A 17,000-nucleotide genomic window follows, 5' to 3' on the forward strand; every position below is an offset into this window, starting at 1 on the left:
AAAAACAAACATCTAAAATAAAACAACATCTAAAACAAAACAATATCTAAAACAAAATAACACCTACAAAAACACATCTAAAATAAAAAACATCTAAAATAACACATCTAAAATAAAAAAAACATCTAAAATAACACATCTAAAATAAAAATAAAAACATCTAAAATAACACATCAAAAATAAAAAAAAAAAACATCTAAAATAACACATCAAAAATAAAAAAAAAACACATCTAAAATAAAAAAAAACATCTAAAATAACACATCTAAAATAAAAAAAAAACACATCTAAAATAAAAAGACATCTAAAATAACACATCTAAAATAAAAAAAAAAACATCTAAAATAACACATCAAAAATAAAATCACATCTAAAATAACACATCAAAAATAAAATCACATATAAAATAACATCTAAAATAACACATCAAGAATAAAATCACATCTAAAATAAAAAAACATCTAAAATAAAATCACATCTAAAATAAAATAAAACAACATCTAAAAAAATATATATATATATGTCCTACTGTCAAGCTCCTACAGGTATAGAATAGAAGTAACACCATGCAGTGTGCAATGAGGGAATTGTTGCCATAATGTTACTATTAGCTATTTCATTTTTCCTTTCCTTAATAAAAACAATAACTTACTGAGTCCACTGTTACAGCCATGGTCTACAAGGGTTCTCATTAATCCACACATTGCGCTGATAGCCTCTTTCTGAGCTTTGTCTGCATATACGCCTGCACAGACGGATAGAATTCGTAACAACGATATAGTTGATCTTCGTACCAGAGATGTTGGATGTTTACTCTCAGCTTTACATTTATCTAGAAAATAATTAGAAAGTTTTAAAACAAATAATTCAATGTGTCTCCAATGACCTTGAAATAAATGGAGTTTTACGTCCTCAGCATCCATTTCGGCTAACAACTTCAAAATTCAAAAAAACTTTACGCTTCATGCCATTTTAAGAATAAGGCCCCACAACAAAGTGCAAAAAGATAAAAGGTAAACCAAGTATTAAGGGTAACTTCCCTTCTAATCAGACAGAGTTATTGCCCATAAGATCATGTGACCGGATGTGGAGACTTGTTGCTTTAAAAGAGATTTTTTTTTAAATGGTACCCACCTGACTCTGAGTCCTCATCTTCTTCTTCATCATTATCAGGAAGTTCTGGGGGTTCTGCCAGTTTTAAATCATATTTCCTCTCTTTCCCCATCCTATAACTATTGGTACTACCAGTATCCCACTGTACCCTAATCCAACCATCTTCACCTAGCTCTCCAATTACACGCCCTAATCCTGGGGGTGGTCCATCCTGAAATATAACACAGTATTACAGTTTCATCTCCTAGCTCTCCAATTACACGCCCTAATCCAGGAGGAGGTCCATCCTACTCAAGTAAAACATACTAAGGTTTGACAAAGGACCAGATAGTACATAGAATCCTACACCACCTAAGTTGTTACCCTTGTAAAATCTTTGGTCAACATCACTGTCAAGACAGGATCCTCTGGTTTGAGATTTGACCAGCTGGTTGCAGGATTCCTAGAGAACCTGAAATGTTATCCTTATAAACAATGGATATTGTTTGACAACGAATCATCCTTAGGAAATCAATGTCGAGAGATTTTAATCTTCTTACACGTAAATTGTTATGTGAAAAATGGATGATGATTTTACCTGATCTCCCCATTTCCAATCCACACCTCTCATCACGCGGACACCAATTTTCATCATGGAGGCCAGCTCAGTACCAGTTAGGGGGACAGGCTGATTCTGTTTTCGACTGCGTTGTTCTTCTGGTATGGTGCAGACGACAGTATTATTGTCAGGCACCATCACATCAGGGTCAGGGCCTGGAATAATAAACATAGCTTGCTGAGGTATTTATTAGCTGTGTGGACTCTCTGAAAGGGATGCCGAGTTGACAAACTAAGGAAAGGGGGCTCAGAATACCAAAACATAACTTTCCGAAGTAATTATTAGCTATGTGAACTCTTTGAAGTGATGGCAAGTTGATGAACCTAAGGATAATGTGGTAAAATTTTCTATGCAAAGGAATTTGAATCCATTTTACCTGCGAGTCTCAGAATACTCTGTGTTAATGCCAGAGTACCAGAGTTTAGTAATAAACTGAGGCTTGAAGACTGGTGTTCTGTTGATAACATATTTAACGTAGATAAAATAAACCTGGCACAGGGTAATCCTCCTAAACTCATAGACTCCTGTAAATATAAAGAACGCTGGGTGAGTTATTTTTACTAAGTCAAGGGCAATAACTCAAAAGCTGTTCATCCAATAATTGCCAAATTGAACTTGACTGAGATCTCATCAATATATATATACATACCAAGTTTCATTGAGATCTGATAAAAACTGTTGTCTGTATCTGGTCTACAAGCCAAATTTCACAAGTTGTACTAAGTCAAGGGCAATAACTAAAAAACTGTTCATCCAATAATTGCCAAATTCGGCATTGGCCAAGATCTCATCAATAAAATATTTGCATACTAGGTTCCATCAAGGTTAGATAAAAATTGCAGCCTCTTTCATATCTGACAAGTAATATAGCAATATATTTGTCCATATTTCCATGAAGGCGTCAGAAGAGTAGGACACGAAACTCCATTCATTTCATTTTTTTGATTCCATATGAGAAAATAAAAATGTAAACATACCTTAGAATTATCAATGGGAGGTACAGGGAAGCTGTTAAGAGATTTAAAATATTGATCAGCCTTGATAACACAGTGTCTTAACTCATGTATACACCAGCGATACAGGTCAGCAAACGTCATCTCTAGTAATATTCTATCACAGGGAGGGATTAATTTCACGTCATTCAGACAGTGGGGTAGGGGCACACTGTAAAAAAAGCAACCACCATATTGTTCAAAATATATACTCAAATTTGAAAAAAATTATTCAGATTAAAGGGATTGTAAAGTGCTTTTCAAAACTCTAAAAGTGTATCAGGGACACTCGTAGCACCAAATGGATCGGTTATATTTCAATCAGCCATCTGTGGGTCTTGCAATTCCACGAAAAACTAATCGCTTTCTAGTAATTCCGGCAGTCCCTTTGATATCAGCAGTGGCTTTTGCAATAGAGAAAATGTATAGAAACTTACTGGTATTTTCTGCCAACTGTCAATAAACCATTCCAACCATTCATCATACTATATCTAACAGACGGTATGAGGTATTCTTTATGCACTAATGATAACATGTTCTGTATACCTTTTAATCTTAGCTCAGCTCTAGCAACCTGCAAATATTTCCAACAATCTCAAATTTCAACATATCTCAAAGGTACTAGTTGCCCTATCGAACACTAGGGAAAGAGAAGGGGTACTAATATCAATAGGATTGAAGCAGAAGTTTCTAACTTGGGTACTATAAGCGCACTGGGGGTTCCAGAGAATACCATGGAGTCCCAGGGAACACAAAGTAGGTCAAAGGCCAAAACCAGGGAACAACCAAGAAGGATGAAAGGATGCCACTGACCTGAAAGTGAAGAGATCTCCGAAGTTTATCAATATCTATAGGATGTTCATATAACACGAACTCTACGATTTTATTAACCAATGGCATCTCAGTTCTACTTCCAGTCAGTCTCTGTCGTAACCATCTTAACTTTCTACTGGACATTACAGCACTTACTACATGTTCCCATGGATCTTCCTACAATAGAGACAGTATGTATGAGTGAACTATGACTGAACGAATGAATGGTTGCATGAATGCATGCATGATAGTTGAATGAGTGAATGAAGTAATGTATGAGTGAATGAAGAAATGTATGAGTGAATGAACAAATGTATAAGTGAATGAACAAATGTATGAGTGAATGAACGCATGTATGAGTGAATGAACGCATGTATGAGTGAATGAACAAATGTATGAGTGAATGAACGCATGTATGAGTGAATGCATGCATGTATGAGTTAATGAACGCATGTATGAGTTAATGAACGCAAGCATGATCAATAGATGAATGTATGAGTGAATGAAGAATTGTATGAGTAAATGAACAAATGAATGAGTAAAAGAACAATTGTATGAGTAAATGAACAAATGAATGAGTAAATGAACAATTGTATGAGTAAATGAACAAATGAATGAGTAAATGAACAAATGAATGAGTAAATGAACAAATGAATGAGTAAATGAACAATTGTATGAGTAAATGAACAATTGTATGAGTAAATGAACAAATGAATGAGTAAATGAACAAATGAATGAGTAAATGAACAATTGTATGTGTAAATGAACAATTGTATGAGTTAATGAACAAATTTATGAGTAAATGAACAATTGCATTAAAAAATTATTATTAATGTAAGATTTTCTTAAGGACCCTGGGCTATGTTCCTTACCTCTACAATTGAGACATGTCTGGTAGGTATTTGATCACTGATACTTTCTGTTTCAATTTCCTCAAGAACAATCACTTCCTTTAAAGTTTCTCCAACTTTCGTCTCGCTGTCATCATCTTCTGTTTCTATGATGATATCATCCTCGGATACAATGGCTGATTTATCGTCAAGCGAAGCGTCTTCTTTCACCGTTGAGATATCCTTACTACCTTCATCATCTGTAATACCTCCCTCTGCTCCGGCAGCGCTCGACTCTACCTCACCTTCCACTTCCTGTTCTTTAGCTTGGGCAACTTCGACAGCTTCTGGTAAAATCAAAACATCTTTTAGATATTTGGTGTATGGAAAATTATGCATAAGACAGTATTTAAAAGGCACGCGGGGGTAAAGGGTAATAGTTAAGATAGCAGGAAGTCAATCTAGAGGATGTAAAGAGTTGTAGTAGAGATAGCTGTTAGCCAACCTAGAGGATGTAAAAAAACAGTTATCATACCTTTAGCTTTTTTCTTTTCTTCAACCAGCTTAATAATGACCTCCCTCCAGCGGGGCATGGTTTTTAATAATTTCGATCTGGTACAGGCTGACACCTCATCTCCCACTGCAGGTCGAAGTTCATTAAACAGGAAGTGACATCGTTCTATCACAGACGCACAAACTTCTTTATATGATCTATTCTGATCTTGATGGGCCTGCATAAAAATTTAAAAGATGATATGAATTGAATTATTAAGTTTTACATTCAAATTTGCAGCACCCTAAGAAAATAAATGTGACCCCGCCCATCATATCAGGTATTAAGTTGTACAGCCCAGTAATAAGCTGACAGTGAAGTATTAAAGGGGACTCAAATCTGGATATTAAATTGACTATATCTTCTGAACGGAGAAAGCTATTGAGATGGAATTAATATCAAAATGTAGCTGATGATGCCAGAAATCCAAATATACCAATAACTCTACATACACCAAATGCTACTTCATACCTGGTTTGATGTGCGGGGTCACAAATATTGTAAATAGAGCCAATTTTTGTCAGATAGTCAATGTTTACATATCAAGAAAAGGAGAGAGTGGATTTCAAACCCCCCAAAAAGTTATTATTTAAAAAAAAATGCAAAAAACATTTGAACAAACGGACCTTGATCAATGTTTTCTTTGTATGATGAATTTGTCGACAAATCTCTGCGATAGATTTTGGTAGTACTTGTTTACTACCTGGTTCACCTTGACCGTGCTCTAACAAACCAAGTACTACATGTCCTAAATCATGATGCTTTAATAATACCGCCATTAGTAATCTGAAACAGAAAAAGAAATTATTAGATGTAGCTTAATGTGCAGAACACCCTTTTCAGCTTTTGTGATGGTTACGTCATTAACATTTAGTTTTCGTGGAATTACACGAACAAATGATGTCTGACTGAAAATTGGAAAGATACAAATCGATGTTATCAGTGTCTCTAATAGAAGACCTCTACACAATCCCTTTAACATAAAATAAGAAGTTATCTGTTGATGAAGCTATACAAGATCTGTTGAAACAATAGTTTGTCTATTTTGTGATATCAGTCAGCTGAAAGCAGATGCGAACCTGTTTTTATTCAATCAATCATTTAGACCTACCTGCCCACATCTTCTACAGGATGTTCTATAATCGGTAAAACTAGATGATTTTCTTTACAATATCTATCAGTTAATGCCAGGAAACCTTTCACCAGGGGATCGTTAATTTTACCCTCAACTAGAGCCTGGAGAAAGGGTCGGGAGACGTCAGTCTGTAACGTTCCTTCGTTCAGCCTCTCTTTATCTACTGTCTGGGGTAGATGACACTGTTCTGAAGTTGGTGTAGCACCTGTAAACGAAGCAAGAAATTATTTGTTATTCTATTTTGATTAATTAGGCAGCTTTTCCTCCATCCACAGAAAGGTGTCATGTTGCCATAATTGAAAATACAAAGACATTGGGCCAAATCTCGGAAGCAGTGGCACAAGCATCAGAAGTTTTTTTACCACGAGGAGGATTGGAACCAACAGCACTTAATTGCCTAGCAGACGGCAATCCAACTCACTAGTAGCTCAGCTATTCCACTGCCACAAAACGACAGTGTTTCAACCCAGCGTTAGAGGGAAGTAGGCTATATTGACGTTTACATAGTTGTTAGCCCCTTCAAGGAGACATTCATACAGCCTGGCATGGGCAAGGATAGTAGTCTTAGGGGGTGAGAGTTAAACATACCTGGTGTTGTTGTACATGAACTGGGGGTTCGACTTTCACCTTTTTCTTCATCGTAACTATTCTGGGGTTGTAACAGTTGTAATCCACCGGAGAAAAACTCGGCTTGTAACCAATGACGACTCTCTATTTCTTCACTAGAAAGTGCTGTACTGCGAGCCTGTTCTGATGCATGTAACCCTAACAACGTAGCCAAGGTTCGTTCTGTATCAAACAACGGAGAAGAAACCACGTTTTCATTGGCTCGATTGACATCTTTGGGAGGCTGAAATGAAATTGGACAAAATTATCATCATTTTCTGTATTTTTCATATTATGATTCTTAGAAAATTTGGTGCAATGAGAATAGTATTCTCAAAAAAGCACTGGTCTAGGTCATTAAATAGGAAGCAAAGTAAAAGGGTTTGTTATGATAAGAGTGAAAATAGTTAAAATAGAAAAAAACATTAAAACTAATGAGTTAAAACCAAAAACATAATGATTAGTGCAAAAAACCTGAGAAAATCAGAAAAAAAAACCTACCTGATAATCTCCAACATAATATTCCTCCATTTGATCGAGAGCGTTATCTGAATGGTTGTAGGTATCGAACGCAGCAGACGCATCTCGCCCGATATACTCGTTTAATATCTCTCTACCACACGGAGCATCTGTTTTAAAATCTTGTACATCGTACACCTTGCCGTGGATGATTACCCAGTGTCCACCATCTTTAATCTCATTTTCTATATCTATTGGATGTATTTTACTACTGTTGTTTCTCTTCTCACCTTCACTGTAACCTAGCAACATTAAGTTACCTCTTAAGTTACAAGAAGGGGACAGTTTATATACAACATTAATATAAAATATAAACATATACCAACAAAATTAACATAAATTATTGATCATGACGTTAAGAAGGTAAAACCCATTAAAAACTCATTAGGGCTGGGCGATATACCGATATCACAATTTATATTGTTAATAATATCGCCTGATTAAAAAATACCATATCGTGATATATCATCAAATTTTTGTCCAGATAAGATAATTTACATAATTTTTACAAGTAACTTACTATTTGAAACAGATGTTTTTTTCATGATATTCAAGACTGGGGTGTTATAAAATTTCTAGATCATAATTTTTTTTCAAAAACCAGAAAAATACAAACTTAAAAAATATCGAGAGATATACCCATATCGTGATATCACCATGAACCAATATCGCCCAGCCCTAGCTTACATGCTCGGATTTTACAACCGGGGGTTAGTGCTGGCACGATATATATTGGTGAGTTGATGTATCACCATACAACATGTCTGGTTGTGTATCGATACTTGACGATACCTCTCCTCTCAAATCCTTAAAAGTGGGGATTTTTATATATGTTGGTGAATGGAAACACAAACAACTTAACAACATTGATCATCAACTTACTGTTGACACCTGGCCAGGCTAAATCATCTAGATCATCTTTATCAAGTCCTGGAGCTAGACGATTAAATTTATCTAATATATCTAATATCTCCTCTAATACTGGTACAGCTCGTGATGTTATTATAATATCTGGACTACGTAGTTGTAGTAATACCATACACGTTACCATTTCAGGTAGTAGTACTCCTACAAATAGTCCAAATACACACTTCAAATATCTAGAGTTTTAAAAGGGCTACATATCTCTCTAAAGTGTAAATGAAATGAAATAAATTAGAGTTTACTGTCCTACCTCATTGAGATAATGAACAAGGGTTAATGCATAAGTGCAGATAGGCAGATATTATGTGGTTATCAGTAATAATTACCTATCAGAATGTTTAGAAACTATTTAGAACTGCTGAAAATCTTTGGTGAGTTTTTGCTGATCTGCATGAGAATGAGAAATTATAATTCTATTCATTTAATTCTATCGTAAAAAACACACAATAGCAGCTGGTAAAGCACATATTTCGACGATAATATCCATTAAGAAATGAAACCAACCTGTGACATCGGTGACTATTATCTTAGAAACCAGACTAAAATAATGTGGACTTTGACCTGCGATACTGGCTGCAGCTGGTAGTATATCTCCTACATGGTTACACAATAAACTACAGTATTTCCTTAGCAACGTAGCAGCTCCGTGCATTTCTAAACCTGAAATATTTATCATTGGTAATTAACTACAGTTCATCTCATACTGCTGACACACGTTTCGGATGTATAATCCTCATCAGGACAGTTAGTTTTGGAAATGGGAGTTTCAACATCATACTTAGTGTTAGCTAATTGACTAGAACTCATCGCATGCTGCCGACACATGTTTTGGATAAAAAATCTTCATCAGGAGGACAGCTAGTTTTCAACTTACAGATTTCCGAGGATGGTTTCATGGCGTCATCTTCTTCTTTGGCTTCAATAATTCTTGATAAACTGTTGGTTTCTTTTATAAATATTTTGGAGATGAGCAGACGCTGGAATTGCAGCAAGAGATCAAGAGATGGAGTGGTTTCTTTCTGTTCACTGTCAGATGACTTGGCGCCAGCATTCCTGGCAATTTCTTGGAGCCGAGACAAAGAATGTGTTGATGAATTCCTGCAAGAAAGAGAATCATTCAAAACACCTATTATTCTGTATAAGCCTTCCACATATATAGGAATGGGGTATTTCATATTCATAAGATCAATTATATATTCATAAGACCTTTTACATATTCATAAGACCTTTTACATATAAGACCTAATGCATATTCATAAGCCTAATTTTAAATTCACCGCCAGAATAAAGCTAATCATGAAACATATTTTGACCTACCTGAGAAGTTGATGTATGAGTTGTAAGAGAGGAATGGTAGCTCTGGTTAAATCTGTTTTCTCATTAGTTGGTGACTTATCCATAGTCTCAGATCCAGATTTCTCTCCCCCTGACGTAGAACATTCGTCTATTTTATCGTCAGATTCTTCTTCACTCTCCTTCTCCTACAAAAAAAAACAAACAGACTTTAAATTACTCAAAATATACCTTCATAGTAATCTTAATACTGTGGTCTTAAAATATCAAGTCTCATTAGAGTTGCTTCCCTTGGGAGAGCCTAAAAAAAAGATGGTGGTTAGAAAACACTACTTTCCAGTTTCTCTTTACTTACCCTTGTGTACAATGATTGAATCTAATGGGATCTTAGTGTCCTGAATGTTTTAAGAGACAGTATTCACCTTTAAAATAATAGATCCCTGATTTTATGTAAAATATGGCTGAACAGGTCAAAGGAATTTTCCCATCTTACCTTTTTACTTTCAATTTCTTGTATTTCTTTTTTAATAGCAGCAGAGAGGGCAGATTCCAGTCCACCATCAGCCATTAGACTACTGACTAGTAAATCAGTCATAAACCTCTGTCCTGAACTCATGATTGTCAGGTCTTTACCTAGATTCACAGAAAAATAAAACAAAATAAAGTGCTTCAGTTTTACTAATGAAGACAGGCAACAACATGCAGTGTGCAATCAGGTAGAAAACACCAGGACCAAAAAGAGTTGTAAAGGTCCAAATTTCTTGGATCTGTATACTTCCAAATTAGGCATTTTACTTTTTTGTATTTACTGTATATTTCCCTTTGAAAATACCGCCAATCAATGTTGAGGATCTGCCATTTTGACTTCCTTCATTGCCATTTGATATATGTTTATAAGATCGTTTCGGGAGTTATAATAACTCATTAATTCTCATTTTAACAAAAGGTGTTGAAAGTCATGTCAATCCATGTTAACCCAGCAATAAATGGGTACAGAAAATTTGGGAAAGATCGCTGTCAAGAAGTTTGTCCAAGAACCAGTTGATAGACAGGACACTCATGAACACAAGTTGTTATCCGTGTAAAATCAGTTGTTTCTTCCTATGAGTTGGCATTAACTCAACAAGAACAACAAGAAAAGATGATATATTCATGCAAAGATCAAAGTTCAGAATGAGTCAACAAGAGATATAAGGATCAACTTACTTCCAGTGGCTAATAATGAAGATAAAGCCCTAGCTCTTTCCTCAGGTGTTGGTAGTAGAATAGACCAGCCACTCTGTAAGGCTGACTGGGCTGCTCTCTGTACTGTATCCAACACTCCAGAGTTACTGGCTAGACACACTACTCTCTGTTTAATACTGTTCACTAACCGGCTACCAGCTTCTAGTCCTAGACTCTCTTTAGATTCATTCTGACTCACTGTGGCTCTTAACTGCAATATAATAGAATAGCCTGGAGTTTTATATTCTTCTTTTATTAGCTGATGATATAACCAATACCATGCAGTGTACAATGGGGCATGATAAGAATATAAATACAGTTCTTGCCCTACTTTTCTGTCCTTCATTTTCTGATGTAGCTATTGCCAAGGTCCTTAGATTTTCTTAGCAGCTTTTGCCATAATACTTCATAAAACATTAAGTTTTAGTGGAATTGCAAGACCCACAGACGTCTGACTGAAAATTGGAAAGGTGCAAAATGATGCTATCTGTGTCCCTGCTACACATAAAAAGTACTACAAACCACTTTTTAATCGCTTTGAATCATCAAATATACCCCTAATTACCTGACTGTTTAGAAGCTTTTGAAACATCAATTCAAAATGTAAAAATTTTAAAGCTTTCAAATGTAACACACAAGGGCTCAGTTTATTTTACCAATCCAAACGACTTAACAATCTTTCCATGTCAGCTCTCCTTCTAACCCACCTTTTAGCACCAAAATATACCTGTAATTACCTGTAGGTTTAGAAGATTCAAGGCTGAAACTGCAATACATTCTTTATGTTGAGGTGGACGATCACAGTTTGAGTTGCTATCAATCCCATCACACACTTCACATAGTAACTCATTCAGATGTTCAAATGTTGTTTTATTTACGTCCACTACAAACGGTATTCGATTACTCACTGACCATTGACCAATAGATGACCAGACAAACGTCTGAAATATAAATAAAATTCTTTGAACGAGGGAAAGAAAAAAATATTATGAGCTGAACGTGGATAGAATTTGAGTGACAGTATTATAATATCACAAGGGATATCAAAGTGACATCAGGTGTTCTAGATGAGTGACCGTGCCCCAAGACCCCCTACAGTGATCAACGATTTTGAAATTATAACTAACTTGAGAAATAACCGTGAAAGTTGATAAGAAAAACCCAGAGACAAACCTGAGAAGGTCCACAAGCTGTACCAACAATGTTCTTGCCTTCGACACCAGCTATTATCGTGGGTTCCATGACATAGTTTACACCTGTATCACTAAGCTGGTGATTCTCGTTTTTACCCCAACAATACACATCACCGTCTTCTGTTACAGCTGTACAGTGCATCGAACCCACAGCCACGTCCACAATCTTCGTACCAAACAAACCATTGATCAACTTTGGCAGACGGATATGTTCTTCTGATCCATGTCCTAGTCTATAGTTATCTCCCTTGCCCCTGAAAAACAATTACGCAATTTGAGCAATGGATTTAATCTAACAATAAGTTTCAAGTTATCCTTTAACAAATAAAATCTCAAAAACAGTGGCTATAAAATGTGTCTGATACTCACCAAGAAAACAGGGCACCATATTTTGTGAGAGCCATACTGAACTGAGCTCCACAGAAAACACGAACGACCTCTAACCCCATGAAGAAATCGATTAATTTTGGAGTTTTACACCCATCACTGCCACCACGTCCTAGTTTACCATAGTCTCCATCACCCCAGGAATATACCGCTCCTGAAATATTCAAAATATAATCCAGGGCCTAGCCAAACAACTCTAGCACCAACAAGTTCTCAGAATCGAGGACTATGTTCTACAAAAATATCTTGTGTTCCTATAATTACATTTGTAAGATTTTTTAAGACACTTAAACATCCAGTCCACCAGCTGGTCCTCGGCCAAACTCTTGGCATTTATCTATCCTTGGATAACATGTTGGGGTCTAAAGGATCCTGTCTACTAGCTGGAAAGAACATACAATTTTCCACTGACCTGTTTCTGCCAGAGCTAGAGTATGAGCATCACCACTACCACACGCCACATCAATAATTCGATGACCTTTTAACGCTGTGACAATGCTAGGTGTTGATTGGTCCTCACTACTACCATGTCCTAGACGACCGTAGTTGCCACGCCCCCAGGTATAGAGCTCCCCCGTGGCTGTAATGGCTGTACTATACGTACTACCGCAGATAATGTTGGTTATATGTTTACCAGACAGACTAGCTACTACTGTTGGCTCTTCTCGTGTTCTACAATAATCAAGATATTAAAATGAAATAGAAATGAATTTGAAAAGAAATTGAAATGAAATTGAAATGAAATTGAAATGAAATTAAAATGAAATTGAAATGAAATTGAAATGAAATTGAAATTGAAATGAAATTGAAATGAAATTGAAATGAAATTGAAATGAGATTGAAATGAAATTGAAATGAGATTGAAATGAAATTGAAATGGAATTGGAATTGAAGTATAAGCTTTGACATTATGTTTTCAAGGCCGGTAAAGTGACTTCACAAAATGCTAAGTTCTACTAGAATTGCAGGAACCACAGATGTCTGATTGGAAATTGGAATAGTGCCAATCGATGCTATAAGCCCCCGATTCACATAAAAATCTAGAATACCTCTTTAAAATCCCTTTTACGATAATATTGTTCTGGTGAAATTAAAAAATGAACTTACATGTTATCCCCATGACCTAATCTACCTCCATCACCATTACCCCAAGAATATACATCTCCTTCGCTAGTCAGGGCTAGATAATGTTTTCCTTCCGGATGGGCTGAGATCTTGATAACTTCTTTCTCTCCGAACCCAGACACGAGCTGGGGAGACTGAGTTTCTGAGCTATAATACATGATATACACACGCCCTGTCCGTGTCAAGGCCAATAAACATCTCTCGGAACAAGCTATCTGTTGTAATCCTCCTGTATCATTGAAGAAATCTAGACTATGGGATGTATGAGAGTCTGAATTTCTATTCCAGCCTAGTAAACCACAACCAATAACTTCTTGAGCTGCACTAGTCTGAAATTTAGAATACAAATTATTAGTCAGATGAAATGAGGTTTGCAAAGATATTTTTTATACAAACTATTAAGCGAAATAGCATAAAAACTTATAAGTAGCACCTTATTTTGAAAAGAGCAATTGTCACCAAAAAATCTATGCAGTATGCAATGGGGGAAATTTTGCCAGGACAGCAGCATTAGTCTACAGGGTGGAATTTGAAGGTTAATCTTGATCTATGCCGCAATTAAACATTTGAACTTCAAATAAGCAAGTGTTGAGCAAGCATCTAACTCACTGAGCAACAAAAGCTGCAAGGCTGTTGGTGTTACTCCCCTGTACCTACCTTATAACTAGTGGGTGGAAAGTATGGAGCTGCTATTCTATCTAGATGTGACATTATAACTACAGCACTCTGTCGTAAATCTACTGGCTTATCTTCATCACTGGGATATGTTAAAACTCGTAAGAAACATTCTGTTGGGCTTAGATGGTAATTTCCAAACTGAAATAGATGAGCATTTCATTCACTGAGGCTTTTCAAGAAAGAAGCCATCTTTTACACTGAAAATAACGTCAATGAGGATTCTCATGGAATTGATCTTTCCTTGATTATCCATATGATATTAACAGCAGGGTTGACGGGAATAATGAGGACAGATGATTTGTTCCAGGTCACACACTGACTGTGATTAGAACTCACAACCACCATCAAAAGGTATGAACTACAGAAAATCATGCAAGTGTAACTTTTTCTTTAATTATGATGACATTTAGAAAAGATGTGAAAAAATAATGAACCTACCTCATCAAACGTTGACATTTCTACAGAACGTAATTTAGGGTTGTGAATATTTTCGAATCTGCGTAGTAAGGGTATTAAAGGAGCACTATTTAAACTAGAGCTGATCCGATTATCGAAATCATGATGACTGTTGTTCCATAAGTTTAATAATAATAATACTGTTGATAATATATGACTTAGACATCCTCGCTGTATGGCCAGTTCCAGTAACAACGCTAGCGCTATTTGTTGGTCTTGAACTGGTATTTTACTGGAACTTCTGGCGTTATCCCCTCCATTCAGATCACTGAAATATAATTTTTTTTACATTTTAAGCATTTTTTAAATTATCGATAGACAAAACTTTCAAAGGATTAGCGCTATCTCAAAAGCTGGTAATGATATATAGGGTCCTTAGCAACAGTGATGACAGGTTCAGTTATATTGGAATTGTAAGACATACAGACGTCTGACTGAACATTGGAATGGTGTTATTTCCATAACATTTATGTCCCTGATACACATGTAATGTTTAAAAAAAACCTGTTTAAATCTCTTTAGGGAGGACTAATTTAAGACATAAAACTCAGTAATGCTTCAGCACTTCAAAGTTTTGGTAAATAATTGGATGCCTTTTTGTGAGTCCACATATCTAATATTAATTTCTTATTCAGACCAGAAACCCTAAAATTAACCACCTACCCTGCTACAACGCCATGTAAAAATTTGGTAGCTCTTTCCACCACTTCCTGCCATACTATGGAAACAGAGCCTTCTTCAAACATAGTGGCCTCTGGTAGAGACCGTAAAGCTTCCAGAGCCTCTTGTAACAAATCACTACAGAGGTCAGCATCTTCTCCAGAACGCCACGCTCTACGCAGGAAGGCGAAAGCGAAACTTAAAGCAGCCCGTGAGCCAACTCTGGCCAATCCTGTTGTTGCTTTTTCTGCAGGTTTGACTGCTGATTGTCTGAAAAAAAAATTAAAGACAAAATAATTCAAATCTCTACACCATGTAGTGTACAATAATTTTGCTACAGCAGCACTGGCACTCTTTTTCCAATTTCCAACTGTCAAGGGATTTAGAGCATTCACAACCTGTAGCACACGGGTATATTATACCATCCGACAAACGGACACTTTTCCCATGTTAGCCCTTTGAAATTGCATCACTGATGGAGAAAAACCTGGTTTTAACAATTTGGAAATAAACTTACAATTTTTGTTTGACAGCACTGCTGCCATTTGTAGGTTGGTTGTTTTCAGGACGTTTTTTGGCTGGACTACGTTTTTCGTGAGGGTTTTGTCGACACAGTGCTGTAAAGTAGCGCTCTAGGACAGCTAGACGTTGATGTAGACGCGTAGAAGAGAAGGTTGTGGAAGCTGTATACAGACACAGCTGTTTGTGCTCGTGAAGTAATGATGACAGACATTTCTTTAAACTAGCTGTATCTTAAAATAGAAATATATCGTAAAATGGTGTCTGTATTAGGAGCAAAAAACTTAATGTTTCAAAGCTTAGGAAAACCTTTCCACCAGCTGATCCTTGGGCCAAGCCTTTTAGTAATGATTTGACAAGGATAGCGACTTAGTACATCAATGGTCATTGACCAATAGCTGGTCTTAATATCTTTGTAGTGATTTGATAAACATGACAACATAGGTTCTCTATCAGCTGATCTTAGTTCAAACCACTTAGTAATGATTTAAAAACAGTAACAGGTTATCAAGGATCCAGTCTACCAGCTAGTTCTTGACCAAACCTCATGACATTGATTTTACAAGGATAACAACTTAGGTTCTCAAGGATTCTTTATCACCTTGTCCTTATGTAATTATTTTTTCCAGGATAGCAACTTAGATTTGCGAGGATCCTGTCTACAAACAAGTTGTCACATGAAATCAGAAATGAAATGTTACTTACCAGGTTGTTGGCCCCATGTCCAGGAGTCTATCTGTGGTGCAGAAGGTTTCGGTTGTTGGTTTTCCCATAACAAGAGTAGTCTGTCTTGTTCGTCAAGTTTCTCACAAGATTGACAGTTACAGGGATTGGTTGGTGAACAATAACCATCACAACAACTACATACTAGTGACTTCATACCACAATAATATTTACCACTTTCTCCTGAACGATACAAATTCACAGAGTTCACTTAAATATCTAATTGGAATCTAGGTTGTTTCAGAGAGTCCACATAGTAACTATGTTTGTTTGTTTTGTAAATTTGGCATTCCTTTCAGAGAGTCCATATAGCTGGTATTAAGGTTTGTCAAATCAGCATCCATTTCAGAGAGTTCAAATAGCAAATAGTGTGCATTTGGTATTTTGGTTTGATAACTCAGTATCCATTTCAGAGTGTTCACATAGCTAATAATATTTAAATTTAGTATACTGGTAAGGTTTGTCAACTCAGCAGTTCTTTCAGGGAGTCCACATAGCTAATAATGTTCTACAACATTTTGGATTGTCTATTAAACATTCCTTACAGAGAGTTCACATTTCTTATAATGACTATTTGATATCTAGATTTATACTCTTTAAGAATCAGGTTGAAGAATTCAATGGTCTCCATGCTAAAAGACTGAGCCATTGGAGTTTCC

General features: G+C 36.0%; 1 protein-coding gene across 1 annotated transcript in view; it reads right to left on the reverse strand.

The window, feature by feature from the left end:
- Window positions 1–16,498, reverse strand: part of LOTGIDRAFT_218809 (hypothetical protein) — a gene marked incomplete at its 5' end in the record, with an annotated part of 42,028 nt that extends 25,530 nt beyond the window's left edge. The window contains 29 exons of the mRNA XM_009061533.1: window positions 668–820; window positions 1,135–1,324; window positions 1,691–1,866; window positions 2,088–2,235; window positions 2,689–2,875; window positions 3,141–3,277; window positions 3,517–3,693; window positions 4,485–4,615; window positions 4,882–5,077; window positions 5,526–5,685; window positions 6,011–6,197; window positions 6,623–6,884; window positions 7,142–7,381; window positions 8,022–8,227; window positions 8,588–8,743; window positions 9,021–9,181; window positions 9,401–9,564; window positions 9,870–10,003; window positions 10,583–10,811; window positions 11,338–11,541; window positions 11,774–12,047; window positions 12,163–12,334; window positions 12,593–12,852; window positions 13,288–13,634; window positions 13,963–14,121; window positions 14,446–14,707; window positions 15,103–15,361; window positions 15,636–15,851; window positions 16,324–16,498. Of these exons, the coding sequence (XP_009059781.1) occupies window positions 668–820; window positions 1,135–1,324; window positions 1,691–1,866; window positions 2,088–2,235; window positions 2,689–2,875; window positions 3,141–3,277; window positions 3,517–3,693; window positions 4,485–4,615; window positions 4,882–5,077; window positions 5,526–5,685; window positions 6,011–6,197; window positions 6,623–6,884; window positions 7,142–7,381; window positions 8,022–8,227; window positions 8,588–8,743; window positions 9,021–9,181; window positions 9,401–9,564; window positions 9,870–10,003; window positions 10,583–10,811; window positions 11,338–11,541; window positions 11,774–12,047; window positions 12,163–12,334; window positions 12,593–12,852; window positions 13,288–13,634; window positions 13,963–14,121; window positions 14,446–14,707; window positions 15,103–15,361; window positions 15,636–15,851; window positions 16,324–16,498 (5,722 nt within the window). The remainder of the gene's footprint in view (window positions 1–667; window positions 821–1,134; window positions 1,325–1,690; window positions 1,867–2,087; window positions 2,236–2,688; window positions 2,876–3,140; window positions 3,278–3,516; window positions 3,694–4,484; window positions 4,616–4,881; window positions 5,078–5,525; window positions 5,686–6,010; window positions 6,198–6,622; window positions 6,885–7,141; window positions 7,382–8,021; window positions 8,228–8,587; window positions 8,744–9,020; window positions 9,182–9,400; window positions 9,565–9,869; window positions 10,004–10,582; window positions 10,812–11,337; window positions 11,542–11,773; window positions 12,048–12,162; window positions 12,335–12,592; window positions 12,853–13,287; window positions 13,635–13,962; window positions 14,122–14,445; window positions 14,708–15,102; window positions 15,362–15,635; window positions 15,852–16,323) is intronic.
- Window positions 16,499–17,000: the final 502 nt, after the last annotated feature.

The sequence above is a fragment of the Lottia gigantea genome, assembly GCF_000327385.1.
Source record: "Lottia gigantea unplaced genomic scaffold LOTGIsca_49, whole genome shotgun sequence".
Classification (NCBI taxonomy): domain Eukaryota; kingdom Metazoa; phylum Mollusca; class Gastropoda; family Lottiidae; genus Lottia; species Lottia gigantea.